The 27,256-nt window shown below is 32.3% G+C and overlaps 3 protein-coding genes across 3 annotated transcripts in view; 1 reads left to right on the top strand and 2 right to left on the bottom strand.

The window, feature by feature from the left end:
- Positions 1-27,256, top strand: part of LOC132943668 (kinesin-like protein KIF19) — a 56,567-nt gene that overhangs the window by 27,787 nt on the left and 1,524 nt on the right. Inside the window, exons 4-13 of the mRNA XM_061012696.1 lie at positions 15,979-16,089; positions 17,239-17,436; positions 20,650-20,994; positions 21,283-21,524; positions 22,156-22,380; positions 23,101-23,264; positions 24,238-24,392; positions 24,460-24,673; positions 25,505-25,637; positions 26,513-26,620. Of these exons, the coding sequence (XP_060868679.1) occupies positions 15,979-16,089; positions 17,239-17,436; positions 20,650-20,994; positions 21,283-21,524; positions 22,156-22,380; positions 23,101-23,264; positions 24,238-24,392; positions 24,460-24,673; positions 25,505-25,637; positions 26,513-26,620 (1,895 nt within the window). The remainder of the gene's footprint in view (positions 1-15,978; positions 16,090-17,238; positions 17,437-20,649; positions 20,995-21,282; positions 21,525-22,155; positions 22,381-23,100; positions 23,265-24,237; positions 24,393-24,459; positions 24,674-25,504; positions 25,638-26,512; positions 26,621-27,256) is intronic.
- LOC132942931 (cuticle protein 16.5-like) lies at positions 11,938-13,141 on the bottom strand. Its single transcript, XM_061011646.1, has 2 exons — positions 12,992-13,141; positions 11,938-12,544 (listed from the first exon to the last, which is right to left on the bottom strand). Exons 1-2 carry the CDS (start codon positions 13,001-13,003, stop codon positions 12,149-12,151), a joined length of 408 nt encoding a protein of 135 aa, XP_060867629.1. The 5' UTR covers positions 13,004-13,141; the 3' UTR covers positions 11,938-12,148.
- LOC132943669 (uncharacterized) lies at positions 18,613-20,724 on the bottom strand. The gene is made up of 2 exons (XM_061012697.1): positions 20,610-20,724; positions 18,613-19,926 (listed from the first exon to the last, which is right to left on the bottom strand). The coding sequence occupies exon 2, from the start codon at positions 19,825-19,827 to the stop codon at positions 19,105-19,107; it is 723 nt and encodes a 240-aa protein (XP_060868680.1). The 5' UTR covers positions 19,828-19,926; positions 20,610-20,724; the 3' UTR covers positions 18,613-19,104.

Here is a 27,256-nt window from a genome sequence, read left to right on the forward strand (position 1 = left end):
TAAATTATGGCCATTTATGGACTATTAAATAAAGTTGATCAGCCCAGCTATGCAAAAAACTACGAGAGTCCAACTATGAACTGTGTACTTGTGTAGTTAACCAAATATTAAATCCAAAACTATTCGCTTCGCGCCTTCACTCAAGATTTACCAACATCACTAAATTTGTGGTACAAAGAAAATAAAATTTTACAAATTTACATAAAAAGTAAAAACAGTTGTTAATATTAAGAATTTGTAATAATTGAATTTTAAATTTCAATAAATTGTTATTCAAATATTAATTAATTAATTTTTGTTCTTATCAAATAACATTAAGTTTACGCTTTTGTAAGCTATTAGACATTTTTAATTTCGAAAATACGCCATATATTAGGTACAGTTTTTTTATACACATTAATTGAGTTCAAATTTTGACAAAATCAGATATTTAACCGAAAAATAATTAAACCCAGTGAATTAGGTTTTGTCATATTATACATAGGTTACAATAGAAACATATGTACATAGAGCAACTTTTTTTTTTATATAAAAGTATCTATGTATTGCATTAAACATTATATAAGTATAAAAAAAATACCATATTTATTTATATGCATATGAAGTCTAGCTATGTATGTATGTGTGTAGCTATCTACATTATTGTTTGACTGTATAATATACTATTACGAAGAAGGAATACTGTTTTAGTATTTTATTAAAATTACGTATCAGGCATATTGTTCCAAGGCTTTGAGTTTTTAGAACGGTATACAACCAGGGAATATAATATAGATATAATATCGTGTCAACGTTAATATAGAATAATAATTGAATGAAAAAATAAAAACCAACTGCCAAAATATTTCAATAAAAAGATTGGTTCACTTTTAAATTATTACAAATAAGTAAGCAGTAGGCAGACAACCCGACCATATACGTATAAGTGTGTAACACCACACGTCAACGTTTGAACGTCATTCAAATCCGTGTGCGTGTCATTTATTATTCAACGATGGTCGTCTGATAAACACAATAACTGTTCCATATTATTATTATCTATACGTTTGAAAGTGACCATCGGAGTGTGGAAGGTGAATCAAACTCGAACGGAATACTCGAATAATTGTAAATCGTAATATTATCAATGTTGGACAACAACGAGGTGTTTGGCCCAGCTACAACTTATTGTATAAAAAAAAAAAAAATGGACACTTTGCCAGAAAACCAGATCGATAATCAATTTGTAATGTAATGTATTATTATGTTTAAATTAACGTCGTATGGTACATATAATATTGTTATAGTCCATATCGTTTTAATAAAACTTTCCCTCTTACGAGAACAAGGAGGAATTTCACTTTTTTTCGCTGATAAAAACCTATTCGTATACATATATACACTGATATAATATAAATACGTACTGGATGGTTCACCAAGCATGCTCACTTTCATGTTTTCCTTTAATAACGTCAAATTATGATTTTTGGAATTTTTAAATATAATTAAATATTACTTATGGAGTGTCCTATGGCGATAAAAACTTCCATTTTTGAAATAAGAACCCTCTCCCTTTTTACCATAAGTTATTTGGTGGATAATGTTTTTGAAAACGTTAATGTACCTAATTTAAAATTTGAATGCGTATAGTTTCCCAACTATAAAAAAGTTTATATTAAGGATAACATTTTTTAAAAATAGTTTTACAAAAATATAAAATATAATAAGTATGAAATATTAGATACCTATAGTAATATTATGAATTATTCTTGGACCAATTTTACAAATTATAAATATTGATGGATTAATATCGATTAATAAAATTTCAAAAACGCCATTGTCCCCATATCTTCCAAACCCATTATCATGAACCTATTATTATCATTAGAACACAAAGTTAAATTGCTCAAAAACTACGCGACATTGTACGCTAAATATTTACAGTAAAAAGGAGTATTCTCATTAAAAAAAAATTTTTTTTTTTAAATTATAAGGCTTTGACAACTGAGGTCATTAGCCTGTTACCGTGGGGGAAGGTGAGGTTGGTTAATGGTTTGGATATGCTTATGTGTGGCAAGGATTTGTCACTAAGAGCCCGGGTGATCACCCATCCGGGAACTAGTGAAAACAGCTAGTGCGTACACTCAGAACACGTTTCTGAATGCACACACCGCGCCACAAACAAAAGTTTGTATATCCATTAACCACAAGATAAAATGTTAATAAATTGTATAGCTGCCCAGTTTCCAGTGCCCAATTAGACACAGAAAATTAGGATATTACCAATGTAATGTCCAAGTTCACCCTGCAGTCATCCACCAAATTACACATCTGTTATTTCATTTTATATTGGTAATAGGTGTGTTTATTTTTAAATTTTAACGTCTTCAAATAGAACCACGTGAGAGTTATTGTTATTGCAGTTATTAAAAATTATTTCAACTATTAACAATTATGAATAGTGAAAAATTAGTTACGGTCTCAACACAAACATTGGAACATATATTGCTGAACATTGAATTGCTCGAGTATGTATTTGCAATTACCCATTTGTCTTTTATCTTTATTGCCAATTATAAGCGAAATCACGTATTCAATGCACCTCAAAATAATACGAAAAGATCATGTTTGTAATATTTATAAAATCGCTATACATATTTCTTATATTTTTCGTACCCAACCCTATCCGCAGAGGGAAACTTAGCATAAACACGACGATCAGACGTCGATGGCGATGGTTATATACTATATAATATGTACATTATAGTTTTATTATTGTCACTTTTACACGCTTATCGGTATTATATTTTAAACGGTGGTCATGTAAATTTTAATAAATATTTAATATGTCAGTTGTGTTTTCAAATACAGTCTCAATATTTTATTATGTACAGTTTAATTTACAAGTTATAAAATATTAATTTATGTTAAAATTGGTTGGTATAAATATGTAATAATTAGTGTGGCATTAGGTATTTAGGCTCTATAGCTATATATTATAAATGTATAATATAGAAATGAACGCAAAGTATACACTATACATGACAGCAATTATTAAGTAGGTATTTCACGGCCTATGCATAACATTATGTTACACAATTCATACTCATAATTTTTAAAAAAGAGTATACAGTATAATATGTGTAGCTTGGTATATAATATGATTTATATTAATAAGTAATAACAAATAGTTAGCTATTTTAGATTCTGAGCGAAGCAATGAATTTATTGGTTTTATAATGATATGTGTTTTATTTATTATTCGTATCTGCGCAGTTATTATATTTTCGAGTACTAAAAATTAGGTAAGTACTCCGGGAGGTAAAAATAGTAATAGCTCCCAGTACTATCGTAATTCTCGAGAAAAACAAAAAACAAATTACGAAAAAATGAGTAGATTGTATATTTATAGTATTTACACTAATGAATTAAACCAATATTGTGTTTCATCGATTTTATTTTTGTCGTTATTAAAAAAAAAATAACCCTAGTGCTTTGACATTTTCATCAAAAATATATTTACATTAAGAGTACATTAAGATTAAGAATATTATGAATACTTTTACTTACATAATATTTTCTTTTATCGTACTGCCAATCTGTTACAGGTTACTGGTTAATAATAACATATTCAAGCAGTAGCCTATATTTGGGACGCACGAACAGTTATTATACTATCGTTTCACCAAAAGAAAAAAAGACTGCTTGACTTTGTTTAAAAAAAATATTTTATTTAGGTACCTAATACATAAAAAAATCTTATCTAGATGTATTAATTTAATATAAATACTGTTTTCTATGATCAAGGTATACGCGACCACGAAGGTTGGTTTTTTTTAACTATTAAATATTCAAAATGATTCAATTTTAACCGCCCCCCGAAAATGTCAGTGGAAGACATAAGCGCCAAAATGAGATAAGAAAAAAAGTCGTACCTTACTAAAGCGCCAAAATCGTATTGTACGAAAGCACCAAAATCCTAGGTACCTGTGTGCCACGGTTAATATATATTAAATAACAGATTTTAAATTTTGAACTATATCGTTTAAAAACTCCAAACATTTAATCTTAATTGACAAATTTATTATCTGATTACGATAGATTGTCACATGACAGTGCGTGTGAGCAGTTTTGTGTTATGACATAATAATAATATTGTTAGTAATTTTTTTATAAAATCGCAACCAACTGATTTATTAAATTTATATTTATTTGTATACATATTATAATTTATTATTGAAATTTCTTTATAAAAACGCAATTAACCAATTCAATAAATTTATATTAATTACATTTTATTTATAATTCTGGGGGGCTAACAAAACTATTTATTTAAAATAACCTATAGGGGGTTTATATCTAAATCAATAAGAAATATTGGGGGGGCTAAATCTTAGTTAGGGGCTAAGCCCCCTAGCCCCCCCCCCCCTAGTAGCGCTAATGCTTGTATACATATTATAATTTATTATTGACATTTTTTTTATAAAATTATATTTATATGTATATTATAGCGATTTTTAAATAACTACTTACATAATAATATATTCATTTTGGCGCAAATGATATGTCATTTTTGCACCTTTGGCGCTTATGTTGTGTATAACAGGTATATAATATTAAATTGGCGCTTAGGTCATATACATTTTGGTGCAAATGATAGGTCATTTTTGTATATTTGGCGCTTATGCCATACAGCCGAAAATTTGTCCCAGCAACAGCCTTGATAGGTATATAATATATATATTATGAATAACTAGGTATATGTATATGTTTCACGTATAAATATATTATACAAATGGCATAATATGCGTTATGTCAATGTCACGTATTTATTATGTGAATTTAAAACGCGTGCAGACTGCAATGACGAGCAATATGGAATATATAGGTACTTGAAAGTTGAAACACATAAAGCGGACAACGGAATATTACAAATTTCTATAAAAACATATCGTTGTCACTAGACGAGCGCGATGACCCAAACTGTGTGCAACTATTGTATTAGCTATTTCAGCTAGCACGGAAATGTATACAATACAATGTAATTATTGTAATACCTAGTTTTTATTATTACCAATTTGTCTACCGTGCACCAGCCACGACGGTTTGCCAGCGCCTTCTACGTACGCTTGCCCTTCGGAAAGCCTACGTGCGATCCCATTCGCGTGCGTATATATAAATTTACAATATTAATATTCTAATCGATCGAATCGTATGTTTCGGTAGCGGACGATTTTGTTCTCATATAGGACGTGGCGATGAGCTGATGACGAATTTATTAACCGAGGTCAACGAAAATATTATCATGCTCGTGATTATAAATTATAATAATAACAATATATGTAATATGATAATAAATTATGCGCAGTAAATCGTATAATACCTATCATAGTATTGTAATTATTATTTGATAGTACCAATAGATAATGATAATTAGGGCTGTGAATTTGTAGAAAAATTATTTTCATTATTTTTAGAGTGGTACAAAACATAGCTTCTTTAACACAACATTTGAATTAGGTAGGTACTAAGTATGTATATGTATTCAATTTTAAAAATTTTACTTAGCATTTTTTGACATTTGATTTTTTGGTTTTTATTTGTTTTTTTTTTATCTTTTTCAGTATTTTTGGTCATTTTTTAGTTTTTTTTTTACTTTTCGATATTTATAATAATTTCAGTCGATTAAAACTTTTTACACATTTTATGAATTATTGTTTAATATTTGTTTTATAAATATTGTGCATGTTTTACATCAAAATATTTTACATTTCATGGATTTTGCATATTTTAATTTATTATTCTTTAGTATAGTTATATTGCATTTTATACTGACCTTTTGAGATTTTTGAATGCATTCAATTCACAGCCCTTCGTTATAATATTATATAGGTTATTTATTTTTGCTATTGTGCTAGGTAGGCAGTTCAGACTCTTTAGACAAATCTAAAATAAATATGTTTTTGACTGAGACAAATATTATGGTGCTGAAGGTAGTGGCCGGGCATACCCTTTATATTGTTAACTGCCGGGCTATATGATTATGATTGGTGTTTGTACAAAATAAAATGTCCGTTGACTATAGTAAAATATTATATTATATTGAATGGATTATTTATCGGACAGCCATCAAATAGGTCAACGCCCTCAAACATAGGTATATTTGTATTATGGTTGGTGTGTGTATGGATAGTGGATACACTTTTTTATGTGTTTGTTGGTTTTGAATGTTTTTTTTTATTAAAACCCTTAACGGAATAATAGGTACGTTACGCAACCCTGAAAATGAACGGAATAAAACTTATTATTCAAACATTTTATGTTTTTACTCAATTATAATGTTATAATTTTACTATGGTTAATTTTATTTTGTAAGTTGTGAACTTTTTCAATTATTGCTGTTGTCAATCTGTAGATATTTTTTCGTAAAATAATAAATAATTTAAATTCTGTATTTGAATGCATCTGTCTGCAGTATGTTTTGATCAGATATCTGATCAATTTGTCAAGTATAATAATTTCTGAGCTACGTATTCATATTATTCTAAAATGTTGACATTCGATAATTTAATATTTTTTTTCCATGTTAAATTATAAGTGTCCAATCCGTTCGTATTAATTTACAAAAATAATAAATACTTTTTCACTATTTATGAATTATTCATGGGGCCATGGGGGGAGGGGGGTTACATTCATATAACCCCTTGACCTCCTCCCATGATAAATACGTTACGGTACTTACCTACCTATTACAAAAATTAAAAGTTTAAAAACATTCATCATTCAATCGTTTTAAAATCTATGGATGTTTCAGCTCCCTATTGACTCGTGTCCGCCCTGCAGAATTTGAAATGAAGATGTATTTATTGATTTATAACTCATATTCTATATTATTATTAGATATAGTGTTTAATAAAGTTTGAAACTCGATAATACATAATTTTATTATAATATTGATTAAACATGGTTCAATACTGAACGATAAAAATTATAATATTAAATAATTAACATATTAAATTTTGTTTTTTCTGATTCCATACTTACGATAGGTACGACACGTTATTAATTACAATTATAGTTACAATACCTATGTGTGTTATTTGTATTAATTATTTAAATTGTAAATTGTAAAATGTATATTGTGAAACTGTTGTATAGGGCTCCGCCCGTTAATAAATAATAAATAAATACTACGTATTTAACACTCGATCAAAATATAATAAAATATAAATGATAATCACATGAATATCAATTTTAAATAATTAATACAATACCTAGGTATAACAAAAATGCCCAATTTGAATATTATAACGATAATGTTGAAAACTTAAATTATGGGACATGACGTCTTGACTTATTGTTTATATAATATTACTGAAGTGAGAAAAGTGAGTTGAACTATAATTTTATTTGATATTATAATTGTGTCTCATCGTCAACCGTGGGTATGTACTTATTGATGTTAAATCTTTTTTCGCCGAAATCTAATCCAACACTCTTGACGTTTACCTGCTCATAATCATCGATGTCAATAATCATAGCGTACAGATCATGGCCGTCCATGTTGTTATCGATTACTTCCGGAGGTACGGTTCTTAATTTTAAGGATTCCATAATTTTATGAATTTCTGTATCATCTAAGTTCTTGTAGTCGTGTGAAACTTTCTTTACCTTTTCTTTGGTGATGTTAACTAATGTCGACAAGAAGACCGTCATGGTTTTACGTGCATCCTGTTTCGTGTTTATTTTATTGTTTTCCAACATGGCTTTATTGCCATCGAGAAACACATTGATGTCATCGTTTATCTGCCTGAACAAATCTATTGGATGGCCGAAGAAGGCCGCTTTGCTGGCAAAATTCACCAGCGACACCTGGATCATGGATATACTGACCCGCACGGCCGCAGGGCTGGCCTCATTACGGTCGGCGAACTTAGACGCCAAGTACGAGTGCACCATCACCGTGGTCATGAACTGATTGACCAGCGCAATGCCCAGTACCCGTATGCCATACATTAACTGCGTACCAGTCGTACTCTTGCGGGTGACCAACTGCTGGATGATCGTAACCGGCAAGATCCCGGTGCCCGGTGCTGGGGTCAGGCCCAGCTCGGCTAGTTTCCCGTCAAAGTCCACCTCTCCCGGGTCAAGTTTTTGGGTGAGAATTGTCTGCCATTCCTGGTCGCTGGCCAACACCCCGCGGAGTATGTTGGCGGCCGCTTTCATCGGTTCGGGCGTAAACACGGAGCACCGGCAGACGGCCACCAGGCCGCTCAGGACCGCGACCCACACGCACAGAAAACGCATCGTCGACGGGCGGACTCGGGCGGTGGTTTCGAAACTGCAGTACGTACGGCTGCCGAGAATTTTCCACCATGGCAGGACACACAGACCCACATACCCGCCACACGTGGGTGGTACGACATTGCAATACGCGAGTGTGTGCAGCCGGTTGTTTGTTTTCGCCGAAACCGCCGAGCAGAGCAAACATCGTTCGGCACGTTTGGTTCGGCGACATGTGCGCATACCTGCAAAATGTGTTCAACACGTATGATATATTAAATTGTTATTATTATAGGTATTTATTGCAAGAAATAGCTGCGCCAATAGGTACCTATATAGTATATTGCTAATACGCTCATAAAGTATAATAACTACAATAACCAATAAGTGTTGCTGTGTTTAAACCATAAAAATTGACAAAAATTCCCGGCCGGGCGGCTTGCGAGACGATTGTTGCGTTTATATTATACTGGTTAAGTGGGTTCCTTCAAAAATCTTCACGCCACCACTATAATTATGTAGAGCTTATATATAAAAGAAACGGATGTCAGATTTGTTTGACATAATACATTCAACATATTTTAAATATTCGGTATCGACACTGCCTTGGTTCCTGCAGTAGTTCTGCAGGTATAAGATTCCTTTAACTGTGTATATTTATTTATATTTTATTCGAAATACGTAGCCAGGTAGCCTCAGCCGTAGTACAGTTATTATTATCATTATAACGTCATTAAAATATATTAAATGTGCAATATTATTGCCCGGGTTGAATAAAAAAATGTATTAATTTGATGGTTCACGTTTAAGGGACCATTATCTTACTACCGATTCATTAAATGATAAATGATTATTCATGAACTGAGGCATAATTAATGGATGTGGTGCAATTATTGCTCCCGCGCCCACTGAACTAAATATAAAATTAAAATATAGTCCAGTGCCCGGATTAGAGGGAGGAAAAACAGGCAATTTTCCAAGTCTCAAAAAACATTTGAATTGGAAATTGAAAAACAGACATTATTTACTTTCGTTTGTCTTGACAATTTCAGTGTATTATAAAGTATTTTAATTTATTTTTTAAATAAATCTGGTCTTTTATTTTTACATAATATTATTTTGCTGTTTATTATTATTATAAAATGTAAAATCCGTGATCTGATACCATAATACACACCAAAATTACAATAAAAGACCAAAAAGTTATCAACAATGAAATATTCAATTTACTAAATTATCTTTCCACAAGTTTGTTTTAATTTTTATTACGAGAAAAATATTAGTTCACATGAATTTAAATAATATATACAAGCGTAGAAAGTTGCTTCAACCACCTGTAATACAAGTTATTTATTGTTTTTTTCTATTGTTCTATGTGCAAACACAGGTTTGGAAAAAGCGTTATAGAGGTAGACTTATTTCCTGCGATCATAAGTTTTATATTTTATTAAATATTACATTGTTCATTTTATTACGTCTTACAGAACACAGACTATACAGTAGTAGTGTGCAGGTCGATGAAAATGCTATAGTGATTTTTAACATATTTAACTCATATATTAAAAATTTAAAACTGATAAACAAAGATGATTAACCGGAAAAAAAATCGGTTTTTAATTTTATCAAATGTTTGTGTTTTTTTTTTTAAATTTTCTGTCAAGATTTAATATCCATTTTAACCTTTCTAGCATTTTTCTAATCTGAATATTTGGCTCTCATAATGTTTACGTTCAAAATATAAAAACTTAATTTTACTTATTATTCTGCTTGAACGAAAATATAAAATTATTCGTAATACAATAGTTCATAAACAATATTTACTGCTAAAATGTCTCTAGTTAAAAAATATATTGTTGATGCACCAGTCCCTGGACACCTCTCATAATATTACGGCCTTGTGCATAGTAGGTATTGCGTGTATTAATTAAGTACAAATGATACGAATCGTAATACGTCAGCGACCAGCGCAAGTTTCTATAATATTTCAAAATGTGTCGAGAAAAAAGAATTCATAAAACGTGTCACTATAATAATGATGTATAACGAAGTGCCTAATAAATTGAATAGCTAAAATATTAGCATAACGCCCCTCGCATTGTGCGTTTTTAATATAATATGTTCTTTCTGCCTTTGGTAATGCCATTGACCTAAACTATAAAGATACAATATGTTTCTCGATTTTATTTTGTTTATCATTTATCTCAGTTTACGTAAAATAAATATCCCAACAGAATAAAGTAACTGAGTGTTTTACATTTTTGCAGTCCGTATAGGGTAGTGGCGTGTACGTGTACCTGAATGATATATAATTATTGTAAAATATTTGAAATCATTCGAAATCAATTTTGAACTGTATCCTGGTCAGTTTATTATTTTTATAGTGTATAACAGTGTATAAAACCGTTTTTTATATCCATAAATGCACTGATTAGTGCGCATACTGCATTATTTCATAATGTGTTACGAGTATAGCTGTAGAGCTATTTACATTTTTTGATACTAAGTATTTATTTTTGGAATACACAATTTTTCTTCAAGTCATAACTATATATATATATATATATATATTATATAATTAAACTATTATATTGTATTTTTTTTTTTTTTTGTAATGTGTATTGAACTTAAATTATATTGTTAATATACGAGTCCTTGTAGCTGTACCACAGAATACGAATGCAACAAACTTAATCTTGAGAAATTTTAAATTCTGAGCGGAGCGAAAGAATGTATGGGTTTTACAATGATGGGTGTTTTTTTTATGTCTGTAAACAACATTTTGGATAGTAAACTTGCTTCAATTTTTGAGATAAGCATCTTTTCTGATAGAAAAGTGAACCTAGTTGGTACCTACTTTTGGGAGGTCAAAATTGAAAATTCCAAGTAATTTTAGAAAGCGTCGAGAAAAACTACCGACAAATTACGAAAACCTGGTAAAAATGGGATTATAAATTTCTAAAGCTTCGTTTATCACCATAGCAACGAATAAAAAATAATAATATAATAAGGACTACGCTGACCACTCAGGATCGTTTTTCGTATAGGTTCGATGGTTTACAATTGTATTCAATATAACACATCCATTTCAACTACTGTACAGCAGAGCGGTACCCACTTGTCCACCTTTTTAATTATTATTTTATAATATTTTGAAGTTTTGGGTTTTTTAAAACAATTTATTATTTCAAATAATAAATGCAGAAGTACAACTAGTATAAATACATGTATACGGGGCCAGTTTTAGGGAGCACGGGGCCCGGGCCCCTGGGCCCCCACAAGATTCAATTAATAAGAGGACCCCCACAAAATAAGTACCTTTTTCAGTAAGTTTTTCAATCTTATATGGGCCGTGGGGCCTCCACAACCCTAAATCCGGCACTGCATGTATGTAACAGTTTTTTATACCGCGTGTGTATTCACATCCTAGATTCATAGATACCTAGTTATTTGACCATTATAAGTGTAGAATATATTAATAATATATAGGTAAGTACTCTTACAAAAAAACACAAAAATATTGATACCTATATAAAATTAATTCTTTCAATCATATAATTTTGTTTCTTCTAATTTGGTTTGAATCTTCACGTATTCTTGTAACAGCGAGGTATATATTATTATCATGCCAATCCAATGTATGTGATGATTTTATAGGAAACAAAATTGTACAATAAGTCATTGGAAAAAATTATATTTTTATTTACATTTCAACAAGACATATTTTCATATTTTTGAATACATTCCAATCAGGGTTAAACAATATTTTATTTTTATAAAGTTATTTCATTTCAAAGTAACTCGACGAGGCAGCACAATCCATCACGAGACGTGTCGTCGTACTTTTTTCCGAATATAGCTGAGGGTAATCACGAGTGTTAGCGGCCGTTTATGGGTAGTAAGTGTACGGGGAAGCCAGGGTCTTGGCTACGTACGGGTAAGTGGTGTACGATGAGACGTACGGGGCGGCGTGTGGGGAAGCAAGTGCGTAAGGGGCGGCGGCGTATGGAGCGGCCACGTATGGTGCGGCGGCATACGGTGAAGCGGCCACGTAAGGTGCGGCGGCGTACGGTGAAGCGGCCACGTAAGGTGCGGCGGCGTATGGTGCGGCAGCCACGTAAGGTGCAGCGGCGTACGGTGCGGCGATGGCCACGTACCGTTTGCTACGATCGGTGCCTGAAACGGAAGATTGGGCTGACGTCGAAGCAGCTGATGATTTGACTTCTTCGGTTGCGGGAGCGGCAGCGGCGAAGCACATGACCGCGGCGAGCACTGCGAAAGTCACCTGAAACACGCACAATTTGCAATTTTTTTTAGTAATTTAGAAGTTGATTATAATATGTGGTGATTAGGTGTTAGATGAGGTATCCGTATTATAGCTGAGTACTTGGTAGAAAGAATATTTATAACAGCCTGATCGTAATGGATTTTCGCATGAATTTTCGCTATAAGCGTTATTAGGTTGTTCCGAAACATATATTAGAGTTATATACTTTTGTAAAATAATATATAATATGTTGTTTATACATACGTCTATAATGTATTGTATAATAATTATGTGTATAATATTGTATTATTGGGTATTCACATTATTTAGACACACGAAAAATAAAAAAAAAAGCCGTAACAATATAGGTAGGTAGTACGTATATATTATCATGATCGCGAAATTTTTGACGATCGAACGGTGTTGTTTGAAATATATGAACGGAGAACTCATGATTCGACTTACTTGGAATTGCATGGTGATTTTGTTTATGAGTTGGCTTGATTTTCTGCGTTGAATGAGTGCGACTGAAGACAGACGAATGACTGATACTTACCACTAGTCGGATGATCCGTTTTATACCATCCGCGTTTACACAGCGCTCGGTGACAGTGACGCCCACGGACCATGAATTACCATTCTGCGCACAATATTCATGTCCAATTAGAAAACGGACACCGGTGCCAATATTATGTGAACAAATTAAATATATGACGTATAGTCCGATGTCGTTGTGACCTTTACACTGTGGGTTAGAGACTTGGAGTTGCAGAGGTGCGGTATTGAAAGATATATTATATTATTTTATATCGTTGTTATGTCGTTTGCAGTGTGTGTGAGTGTGACCTTTGCTCGCATACTCGGCTGATTGTACTACCCCTGTTGACCGTTTCGTAAAAATACTTGTCTACATAATTTAACCTAAATTTAGAAAAATAGGTATAATAGGTAAAAATACCTACCTACTTAATCCGTTAGGAAAAAGTATAAAATTATACCTACGTCATATTATTATAATATGTTTTGTTTTCGTTCTGAAAATACGATCCTTCAGACGTGGTGTTTGTATTTGTTTGAAATTTTTATTTTTTAGTTGATAAGAGTAGATACAATATAGACTGATCGTAATGATACAGTCATGATACAAGTCAGTAGGTACCTGAAACAAAAAGTGTTCGCTTAATCGAATACGTTGCATGTATACACTAATATTTCAGTAAACAATCCAAAAAAATATTAATTTTGTATAGAGATTATTGCTACATACGCTAATTGTAAACTTATACATCAAACGTTGTAATTTAATACACACTCACAAGACAATATTATAAAACATTTCAGATAGGTATCCAATATCCATGCATAATAATTAATAATTACTAATTACCAATCGATGGCTGTTGTGCAGCAACATTTTCCTATTTAAGATTTTAATATTGTACCTACCTATTGTTTACTTATTATTAATTTATTATATCATTAGTATAATATTATATATATAACATATTTCGAAAATGGTCGAAAAAAACAATTTTATAATGCCGCATCCCTAACTACGAAAATCCACTCGCAATGGCCATGTTTAAAAAATAAAAATATGAACAATTATTGTAATTTCGGTAAAATATTTACACTTATAATAAAAACTCTACCGTCGGAAATAAAGTCCAACAAAGTCTGGGGACGAATAATCCAACAATGTCCAGCAATAGTTACCAACAAATGTGTTGGATATACATAATATATTTCATAATATGCGTTTGTTATGTTGTGAGTCGTATGACGCTAACTTTATGAGGGTAAATAATTTGTTACCTAATTTCTCAACAATCTACAAGTACTTATAGTACATAATTGTAATCACTCGTTTATAACTCCTTTAGTGCTGTATTGTACCAGACGTTACCGGTTTGAGCACCACGGAAACCTTTTTTTGTATCCTTAAACTACCATACATCATATGAGATGTGACCCCACATTTTTAGCCTATTCAAGCATGGGTTATACCTTCAAATTACTTTTGATAATTTGAGCTTGATTCGTCTAGTCCACCGGTTCTTAACCTGTGGTCCACGATACTCATATCGGGGATCCGCGGCAGCCTTAACAAATAACATACGTCAATAAATGACATGAGTGTATTGCTACAATATTATTGAATTATTATTATTTTTTTCATGTATAATATATTTTATTATATAAGATTTTATCTTTTATCTTTATCACGCCGATAACGGGATATAATGGAATTCGATACAATCAATTAGTGTTTACACAGTGTTAGATACTGGGTGTAAATTCTACGCCAAATTATTTTATCATTAATATTTATTTATCAGTTTTTCTTGTTCGTACGAAATGTACATGTATACAGCACTGTAGTCTCCGCAGTCGTATATTTACTGCCACTAAGTGCAGTTGATCGATCGTACTCAATTATAGGCTTATATTACATTTTTATAAAAAATTAAGTGTAATACAAATAATTATAATTGTGTATGCTTTGTTATGTCTTCTTATGTAATTTGTTATATAAAATATTTTTTATAATTTTGATTATGTTTTGTATAAAAAAAAAGGTATTCGAAAAAAAAAATGGAGAGAGGGGGTTCATGATCTACAAAAGGTTAAAAACCACTACTATAGTCTATTTGAACATGAATTTTTAATAACTCGTGTAAGACGAAGGTAGTCAGACTATAACCTTTAAGATAGGCTGCTATTTTTTCTTTGTAGAATTTGTTTCTCATATTTTGTTATGTAACATGTAAAAATTAATTTGTTTAAAAAAATCTTTTTTGTGTTTGTTTTTACCAAGACGAGGTTTCGCAGTATCGGATGGGTGATTCTACCATAGACGTCCGAAGGGGGCAAACGGGGGTATTAGCCCCTCTAGAATTTTGGTTTTTTTTTTAATTGAGTTAATAATCATAAATTACTATACATATAATAAATTGAAAGTGGTTATACAAAAAAATGGTCTCCATTACAGAAAATCCCGTTAAACCATATTATGTTAACAAAATATATTATATAATACATTTTCTACATTACCTATTAACTATTATATATTAACGAACTTGCCTCCCTAAATACATTTCTGCGGGTACTTATGAATTCTATCTTTCTACTGTTTTAAATTCGTCTAAAAAATGTTCGGTCTACTCGTACAATGAACGTATACTCTGATACTCATATTAAAGTACCTATACCTATTTGTTAATAATGACAGTAAGGTAACTTTGCCACTTTGATATCAATAACGACGATACCCACACCTACATTGAGGATCTCGTCTATTGTCTATATAATATGGTATATCCATACCGATACGATTTATATATTAAACTAAACGAGTAACTGGTAGACATTATTTATAACGTAAAACCAATATTTATCATTTGCCGTGTTTAATCCGATTAAATTTTATTTAATTCGTATTGTTTTTTCAGACTATCGTCGTCGAGGAAACCGAAAAAGAAAGAGATGACGTACTTCGGCAAAAAAGAACGGGACAAAAGCGTTATGCGTTCGATGTAGTTTTCGATGAAGATTCCACTCAGGTAAAAAAACACTATGAAACCTATAATTTAACGATGTTGAATTGATTATTAAAACCGTCCCCCTGCATGATATATTATAATAACGCCGACAACGTCAATAATTATTAATATTTAATACTCTAATACATGTATGACCCACTATACCACCTGTACATGTATTTTCAATGCCAGATACCATTTTGTTATATACACATTACCTATATTAACGCATTACATTTAAAAATTGACACACAGTACAGATAGTTGATGCGGTCATATAATGCGCATTGTTATGCGTTTGTAAAATGGCGACAATGCATGCAAAAAATAAATTGCATGATGCATAAAAGATTAAATTAAAATTATAGGTATATTTTGAAACTAATTTTAATATTATTATTCCAGGTTTATAGAAAAAAAATACAAATCTAATAAACGTGTTATCTTTATATAGTTTTGAATTATGACAATACCACATTGATATATAGTTTATCAAATTTTCACCTAAAGTATCACTAAAATAAAATTATCCCCGATATAATAAATAATTAATTATAGTGAGTTAGGTACAACCCACTAAAAACAATTATAGCCACATTGCCATTCTTTCATGCTCAGCTTATATTAGATTTTGCGCCGCACAAAATTATTACATACACGTATAAACGTACACAATTTATGTGTATTATAATAAATGCATTATGTATAAGACTATTGTAATTTGATTCATTATTCATACACGATTTTAAATGAGTTTGAACTTATAAACGATCGAATACAATTATATTTTACCAATATAATCTAATAATAATATTATGTGCACATAGGCGCAAATTGGGGGGCTTGGGGGATAAGCCCCCCTCAAACTTAGCTGTAGTCCCCCCCCCCCCAAAAACCTAGGACATACAATTTTAAAATGCTATATTGCAATGGTCTGCTTGCCTTCAGCCTCCCCCCCCCACAAGTCAAAAATTGAAATTTCGCCTATGCATGTGCAATAATTTGATAAGCGTACGTTTATACTATATTGTACGTATACATACAAAGAGCTATAAGTCCGCGGTTTACTCGTAAAATAAATAAATAAATATAGGCAATACCGGGACTTGTATGTATACTAAAAAACGATGGTGATAACGGCGAGTAATTTTTTTTATTAAATTCGTTCAGGACGAAGTGTACGAAAAGACGACGAAGAGCTTGGTGAAAGACATACTCGTCGGTTTTAACGCCACCGTGTTCGCGTACGGAGCGACGGGCAGCGGCAAGACACACACGATGGTTGGGCACGGCGGCGAGACGGGCATCATGGTCCGAGCTATAAGCGATTTGTTCGACATAGTGAGCAAAAACGCTTACCGATACACGGTGAGTGTGAATAAAACATATTTTAATAATTAACAACATTTAACTACATTTACCATAGTAAAAAAGTATTTCACGATTGACTATCAATTATCATAATAATAATATTGAATATTGAGGGGGTCCGGGGGGAGTTCGCAGAGTAGTCAAGTGCCTACCATGACTATCCCGTGCGCACGCTTATGATAATAATAATATATCATACGCAAATACGCAATAAGTGCAACACGTGTCTCGTTTTTCGGGTACATTGTCTTCGCATTGATCTATATATAGGTACTACCTATACCTACCTATTACGTACAATGTATATTATTATTATATTATATGGTTTGCCACATGTTTATTATAACGTATGATTAAATGCGTAATTTATGTTATGAACAGGGTTGTTATGTTTAAAACTTAAATTTAAAATATTTGTTTTAAACGTTTTTCAAACAAATAATACATAATAATATTATGTTTAATATTGTGATTTTTTTTGGTTTATTATTAATAATAAATAATAATAGGTTCCATACTTCGGAAAAAAAGTTAAAGTATTAAATAATAATATCTATTAGTATCCTTCGTTTTAAACAGAAAAAAACAGTTTTAAACAAAAAATTCAGTTTTTTTTTCAAAATGAAAAAATACACCAACTGGCAACTCTGGTTTTGAATATTGCACAGTCGTAGTCCCGTCGTTTTCTATGTAATATACAGTCGGTAACTCAAAGTGAAAATGGGAAAATAAATTCGAGTTATTAAAAATTTCGAGATACCGAAACAAATGGCGTTTTGCAAGAGAATTTTTTTTATTTGAGGTATCGAGAATTTCAAGTCTTCGAGACGTAAAGATTCGAGAGTTAGCGAGAATCGACTATGTACTAAAGTTGATTGTTGATCAAATCTTGGTATATTGGTACGTCGAGGTACTTTCTAAATCTGGTTTAAACTTTAACCACATTGCATATCATATAGATTATAGACGATATCAACAAATACCTGAAAATCTGACCTCTAAACATTTCATAATTGTAATTCATTGACTAAGTGAATATTTCTGTTTATGCATTCTTGACATGTATTATTGTATTCAATGCGTAAAATGTTTTTGAAATATTTTAGCCTTCAAATAAAATTAACGGAAGTCGATATTTTACGTAATATTAATTAAATTCAAAACCCCAAGTGCATAGTATTTATATTATTTGACCCACTGTAAAATCGTGTAAAAATATATCGTGCATATATTATATCGTGTTATATATGCACATTTAATTAACAGAATAATTTCAGTTTTCTGAAACTTCTAACAACTTAACTTATATAATACGGAAATTAATTAATTTGTTGAACGATGTTATTATACCTTCATTAATGTTTATAATTTTTAACCGTGCCCTAATTAATACAATATTTACCCATAATTAAGTTTATTGAATGAATTTTGACATTCGAGTATTGTAATAAATATTATCCACTGGCGCCGTTCTAACTTCCAATAATCTACAAGGTGACGAATATACAGTTGAGTATATACTTGAGTTATTTTTTTTTTTTTTTTTTATTGTGATAAATGCCTTGGCAACTATGGGCCATTGGCTACAAAAGAATATTACATAGTATTTAATAATAGATAAGTTAAATTAAATATGGTAGGTACATTATACTTATAATATATATATTAAATTTCTTTATGAAGTTCTGTATCCCTTAGGAATTTGAGAACGTTAGTTGTATCGATGTTGAAGTTTTCAGCGAGATGGTGAGTTAGATTGAATTTTTGACGTTGTAATTCGTACTTTCTGCAGTCGGTGAGGATGTGTTTAACTGTCATGGGATCGTTGCAAGTCGGGCACATGGGTGGGTCTTCTTTCTTCATTAGGAAGGCGTGGGTTAATCTAGTGTGGCCTATTCTGAGCCTATTGATAACTACTTCTTCTTTTCTGGTGAGTGTGTTGTTTGGCCAAGGGAGAATGTGGTTTTTAATTTCATTTAATTTGGTGTTAGAAGTTTTCCATTCATTTTGCCAGATATTGAAAATTATTTTTTTAATTATTTGTTTGATGTCGGTTATTGAATAAACTTGGCATGGGGTTGCATTTTGTGACACAGTAGCCTCTTTGGCAAGTGCATCAGCTCTTTCATTTCCTGAGATATTTGTATAACTTGGTATCCAGATTATTTTTATGGAGGTGTTTTCTTTTTGTAATTTATATATTTGGTTCTGTATTCTTCTTGCAGTCTCGTTTGGTTTATAGGAGTTTTGTATACTCATAAGGGTGCTAAGGGAATCACTAAAGATTATCGCTTTTTGTATATTTTTATTTTTGATAAGGTCGATGGCTTGAATTATGGCTTGTGCTTCGGTGGTATATATGGAACAGTCATTTGGCAGTTTTAACATTATTTCAGTATCTTGACATGACACTGCTGCACCGACACCGTTGTCCGAATTGGATCCATCGGTGTATATTTCCGTATAGTCTTTAAAATGTTCTATTATCTGTAAAAATTATTGTCTATATGAATGTGGTAATGTAAAATTTTTTTGAAATAATATATTCATTTCTGAATTTATATTTATTTACTTGAGTTATTTATTCATCGATTAAAATGTATAACTAAATTAGACTCTCTATATTATGTCAACTATTTAGATATAATATTATTATAATTATATTATTATTATACCTAAATAGTATTCAATAATAATAATGATTAATAAAATATAAAGGATTGTACGAGTCCACATATTATATAATAAGCACAACAACAGTAATTATATTTATATTTTTAATATTAGGTATAAATAACGCTTCAGCAAAAGGCGAAGACGAATAATAGTCATATATTCACATAAAATAATATAATTAAGATATTACGTTACAACTTCCAAGTTATTTATTTATTAATTTTTTTTAGGCCATCATTAGGTACGTGGGTGCTCCATGGTTCGAGCAGTGAGCCCATTGAAAATGTTTTTTTTACATATTTACACATATTAAACTTTTGTTTTTCTTTGACGCCCGTTGACTTTTTGATTCAGTTTATTTAAAGGTATAATCATGTGTATTCTATACTAAAATCTTTTAGCCCGATTTGTGTACATGTCGTTTCAAACAAAAACGTCGCCCATCACTTCACAAGGTTTTCCAAAAATTATTATTTCATTATTAAAATAGTTACCTATACGTTATATACTAATATTGGAACTGTGGGCGCGCAGGTAAAAATGTCATATTTAGAAATATACAACGAGAACATCCGGGACCTCCTGAACCCGGCGTCAGGTTTCCTGGAGCTCCGTGAAGACACGGCCAGGAACCGGAACATCCAAGTGACCGGGCTCTCGGAAGTCGTGGTGGTATCCATCGACGAGGTGATGGGGCTGCTGCACCAGGGAAACCGGCAGCGGACGGTGGAGCCGACGGGCGTGAACAAAACGTCTTCCAGAAGTCACGCGCTGCTCAGCGTAACGGTGTGCAAGGCCTCCAGGACGGCGACGGCCGTGCGGCAAGGCAGGCTGTTCATGATCGACCTGGCGGGATCCGAGAGAGCCAGCCACACCAAGGTACGGGTACGGCTCGGACCCGGGAACCCCCCAACCCCCTTCACCACTGGTTACGCCACTGCGGGGACGTAAAGATGTGTCACGATATCCGCTGAATTTAATATAACATACAGTCCACTGTTCACTTCCCCTACGGGAAAGTTTCCCTTCAGGAACTTTTTTCTTAAATTAAACATTAAACCACTGCACGTTTTCAATTACAATTATTATAGAATCAGTATAATAATAATAGTATGTATACGGTATACCTGTAAATGTATAATATTATTAATATTTGCCGGATTTCAGAACCGAGGAAAACGGCTAAAAGAAGGGGCACACATCAACAGGTCTTTACTGGCCTTGGGGAACTGCATAAACGCCCTGAGTGGAGGAACGAACCCGCGATTCGTAAACTACCGTGACAGCAAACTTACCCGGTTGCTTCGTGAGTCCCTTAGCGGAAATTGTCGGACGGTAATGATCGCACACGTCAGCTCAGCGACGTCGCATAAGGACGAGACAAGGAACACCTTGATCTACGCCGCCAGGTGAGTAGTATTAAAATAATAATTATTCATCTATTCGTATTATCGTTTCGCTAAGGTACCTGTAACACAATTATTATTTTACAGTCGTAAATTGTCGAAAAAAATTTAAGATTCTTTTATAATCATTACTTAGAAGGCTATAAAAATGTATGGACCCACACAGCCATAATCAAAATGCCATCACTAAATTCGCAATCGTTTTAGGAAGTGAGGAGGAAATTACGTTAATCTCGTTAAGTATTTGATACTTAATCAATGATAGGATAATCAAAGAGGCAATAACAATACTTGAGTATTTATTTACTTTTAAGTTTTATTATACATTTTATGTGTCATTAATATGAAAATAATTCACCATTGTACTACAAGTCCAAATTAAATAACTTTTTAAACTTTATATAAATACATTTTTAAACATTTTCAAGGCATTTTATGCATTTTTTTGGATTATTTTTTTTAACATTTTATCAGACATTGTGATGCTCTCTAAAGTTATGATCACATAGCTGGTATATTGTCCACGATATTTCCGAAATAATCCCTGCTTCGGGCTTAGTAGCCAACCAGCTGTACAGCTGTACTTATATATATATTATATAAGTTAACAGAGTTCATTTAAATTTTCTCGCAGAGCCAGTGGTATCTCACACAAGGTCGAGCGGAACGTTTTGAACGTGTCGTTTCAGGTGAATCAGTATAGGTCAGTTATATCAGACCTACGTAACGAGATCTCTCGGCTGAGAACGAAACTAGACGAGGGCCGGACAAAGTCTTCGAGCGGCCAGCACAGCGATACGCCAGTGAACCAGATAAGAGACCAGATTGTAGGCACGTTCCGCGAACAAATGAAGCTCAGGTACAGTGTCTATCTATACTGCAATTAGGCAAACGCTGGATCGGATATAGGGTATTAGGGTGGGAAAACTGCAGAGTTTTCATCCCCGTGCGTAATATTTTCTAAATTTATTTTAGGCATCGATGTATTTTAATTTTAAATTAAAAACATTATATTATTGATGGATCGGCCAAGTAGGAAACACAATCAATGTATATGGCTAGTCATTTTCATATTTGAAAACAAGATGAGTGAATCCCAAAAATGAGTTTCACATAGATTGCATCTTAAAATGTTTGATTAAATCCAAATCTTTGACATTTTTAGAAATAGTTAGAATTATATGCATAATAAACAGTATGCGGCAACTCGGCGTTCTTGCAATTTTTCATCAACAATTGGAAATTCGCAGAAAAAATTGTCGAAGACAACAATATTTCACAGCCATCCTTCTCATTGCACAAATCTTCACTTAAAGTTCTTTGTATACTGAACTCTATATTCTGTCCAATTTAAGAAACGTAGTCAACGGTCGACTTGTGCTCAGGGGCATGGAAATACTACCCGGCAGGTATACAGATAGTTGACTGGGTGCGGGTTACAAACGGGTGTTGCGTGACTGCAGTCCGAAGAAAATTGGTCGCCGCCGACTATACGTTTCTGAACTTGAAAAGAGTATAAGTCACTCCAGATAGCTTTACAACCAATATACGTCGATAATGGCCGTGACAAACGTTACAGGCGAAAGCTGATGGACATCGACGGACACCTGTTGTCGTTGGGCGTGGAGGCCGAACGGCAACACCAGATAATCAGTCAATGGGAGTCGAGAAACAATAAACTGTACTGCCGGAGGACCAGTAGCCAGCGCAGGCCGAACACCAAGGGTTCCAACAACACTTCAAGTGAGACAACAGGACACGAGTACACAAAATATATTAGCAGCATAACCGATATATTTTAAGAGAATTTGATTTGGCATTTTGGCCCACTCTATCCCTTTAATTTATTATTTATTACATAACAAATTATGTGCCACCATCTAGCACACAAATTGTTTTTCTCGGTTAAGCTGTTCTGGTTCTCAATGCTCCTCATAATATCTACGTAACATTAATATTTTATAACTTAATATTATTATAAATTAATAGATACTTATTACTATCTCTACCTAAAGGTGTGCAGGTTAATAAAAATAATTAACTCAAGTTAAGCAAAGTTAAGTTAACACAAGACCATAAAATTAGAAGTTAATAGTTGGCAAATAACAAATTTAACTCTCTATGTTTAAAATTAATACGGTAAAAACTAAAAAATATTAACTAAACTCGGTTAAAAACAATTAATTTACTTTTTTCATTGGTATATGGACAATGAACCTCATAAAGAATATGGTTTGCCCATATACTATAAACAATATACATGTGTAATATTATTATTGTATCAGAAAATATATTTAACAGAAATTATAATATATTATTATAGTATTATATTTATTTTTATTTAAAGCCCTATATACTTAATACAGTAATTACCTAATGTATGATTGTATGAATCCATTAAAACCAAATTTTCAAAAATATTTTTAATTTTAACTTAATGGACTATTTTTAAGCTAACTAAAAAGTTATGTTATTTCAATAATTACTTAAATTAGTAAGTTCTTAAGTTGTTGGAAAAGTAACTAGCAAGTTAAGTTAAACTTAAATACTTTATGCAATACAACTCATATTTACAGCTCTACCCATGATTAATATATTATAATATACGTACCATAAATACGTTTCACAATGTTGTATAAACATTGTGAAACGTATTTAAATATATTATAATTATTCAAACGGAAATATAATATAATAATATATACACATTACGCAGACACGGATTCCTTTGACAACGACCAGCTAAACATGCACCAGGCGTGGTCGGACCTGAGTTACATTGAACACGAACAGGAAAGGTACGTGGCGCTGAGGTCCAAAACAGTGAGCGAACTGGACGCGGTCCGGCAACAGGCAGTGGCCTTAGAAAATGTAATAAACGCATTTCGAGGAAAATCCGCGAATATTTTATTTAACAAATCCATTTTATTTCCCCTAGAACCTTCCGAAACGTTTAGATTCGGAGACGGAACGCGAGCTGCTCTCGTTGATATGTCGTGTGCACGAGTTGGAAGCCGACAAAATGGCGTTGCAAGGTGAACGGCTAGTCGAGTCGTACGAGCTGCGCCGCAGAGGAGATCTGTTGCACAAGATGCACCGGCAACAGCGCATAACCGACGACATTATCACGAAACAGCGGCAAATCATCGAAGGTATAAATGTATAATATAGTATAATACCTATAGTATTATATTATAATGTATCATGTATGTAATGTGTTCTGAGTCGTACTGGGGTTGGACCTGCTAAAGGGGTGGGAGTGTGTAACGAAATGATCCCCTTTAGCTATTATAGGAACTTGAGTAGGTATAGTTATTTACTAATTTTGAAAAAATATTCCCTTTAGCTATAATTATACTATAGGGACTTGAGTAGGTATAGTTATTCACTTATTTTGAAACAGTTACGAAAAAGATCATTATGCTAAAAGTGCGGAGAAATGTTTGGTGTAGGTACTATAATATATTATTATACAATATTTATATATGAGAACACATCAGTTACGTATAACCAAACCTTTGTACGGGCAACAGGTTAGGTTAGGTTTTTTTTTTAAATTTCCTCATTACAGAAAAATGTAAATATGTATATGTAGTTAATGTATTTTAAGTATGGCCAGTGTTGGGAATTGATGACTAAAATATTATCTAGATAAAGATAATAGATAAAAAAAAACATAACCATTTTTTTGTATTTTTTTACACTTTACAAACTATGCAGTGCTTATCCAGAAATCTCCGGTTAAGACACTAGATTAAATACCATATATATATATGCATATAGCCAGTATACTACACAGACCAAGGGTAGGGACTGGGCCCCTATATGTATTACTTATATAGGTATGTATAATATTACATCCATCCAAACATATACTTTGTGTTTTTCATAATATATTTTAACTGTTATATGCATATTGAGAGACAGTTTACTATATTATATAAAGACGATATTTTACTGTGGTTGGATTTCCGATTTATCAGGTCAAAACATGCCGTTACCGACCGATCTGAAAGAGCTGTACCGGTCGTACCAGCAAGAAATACACGCCAACTCGTACAATACGGAAGTAAACGCTTTACCACTGACGTCCACTATGCAGTCAATCGACAAGAGGTACATATACACTGTTGTTATTGATAAACTCGAACCTAAGCAAATATTTAAAATATATAGCTATAACCCGTATTTCAAATCAATGTTGTTGATAGCCTTATTGGTGATAGTTTGATTGCGTCTCACCTATACTTTGTCCAGCGAGAGAAAACGCCTCGAAAAAATCAGTTTTACTTCGCATCCCCTGCACGCGACACCCTGCCATGGGGAAATGAGGGAATGAGGGAATCGGTTTCTCTAGCAATTATTAGCAGCGTGAGTACGTGACGTGGGGGGGGGGATTCGCCGAATCGGCGAGTTCTCTTGCTGGACACAGTATAGTCCCCCGTAATTTAACAATAAAATAAAAAAGTATCTTATTAAAAAAAGTATATAGTCATACGAAGTTAATTTTTGTAAAGAATAAATATCGTGATTTTTTTTACTTAATTATCAGAAATAAATGTGTATAAGTAATATACCTATTATATTTTTACATAACACTAGCTGAATAATCCGGCTTCGTTCGTGAAAATTTGTACGTTGTCGGTACAGAATGTATAGAAAAAACTTTAAAATTATTGTGATTAAAAATTTTGAAAATATATTTTATTTTAAAGGTTATTTTTCAATGGCATACATTTATGTAAAAATATTTTCTAATCCTCCTGATTAAATACTCACAGTCCCTCCGCTTGTATAATATATATTATGCTGCATTGCTGCTATAGTACCTATATACAGTTTATATAGTTAGGTATGTAGTTCAGTCGCTTCAGCATTGTATTCATTTATACTTATCTAGTTACCTATCATGACTTCCTAAATAGTTGCCGATACTTAGTACACAATTATAGGTATAATAGTACCCTATTAATATTTGTTATAAATTGCAGTTTCGAGAAAGCAACCATCGACGACCAACCAGAAAAAAATCGGACGTATACCGCCGAAAGTCGCGTTCAGCCGATTACGCCAGAATCAAGACTATGCACGACCTCGAGGTAGGTATAGGCGATATACAGAGTGGTTTATACCATTTAAGCGATTAATTTTTGGTGATGCCAACTTCTCTTTTCCATAATCATGCATTCATACCCACCATTTTCCCAAAAAATTGTACACGCAACTAAATTTGTTGAAACTGTCAATATATCATATCAAAATTGGAACAAGTAGTTTTGAGCTATTTAATTTTGTGCACACTGTCAGCTAAGAATAATAAGCATAGGTTGTTCAACGATGCCGAGACATCAACCAAAAAAGTGTATTTGTGCTTCATTGATTTCGAAAAACATTTGACAAAGTGAGACTTGAAATAATCCGAGGTTTTACAAAAAAAATTGTATAGATAGAAAATACATACAATGCATAACAAATTTTCATGGCATCAACATGATAATATTAGAATAAACAAAACACTTTCTAATGACTTTAGAATTCAGAGATAAATTTGTCAAGGGTGTATCCTTTCGTCATTGCTTTTCAATCTATATTCAGAAGGAATAATATCAGAGGATGGTGTAGAGGAGGGCTATAGTTTTAAATAAAAGGTTATAAACAACCTAAGATACGAATATGACATGATATTGATAGCTGGCAGGCGGCAGCATATAAGACCTACAAAAGATACTGAATAA

This window comes from Metopolophium dirhodum, chromosome 4 (assembly GCF_019925205.1).
Source record: "Metopolophium dirhodum isolate CAU chromosome 4, ASM1992520v1, whole genome shotgun sequence".
Classification (NCBI taxonomy): domain Eukaryota; kingdom Metazoa; phylum Arthropoda; class Insecta; order Hemiptera; family Aphididae; genus Metopolophium; species Metopolophium dirhodum.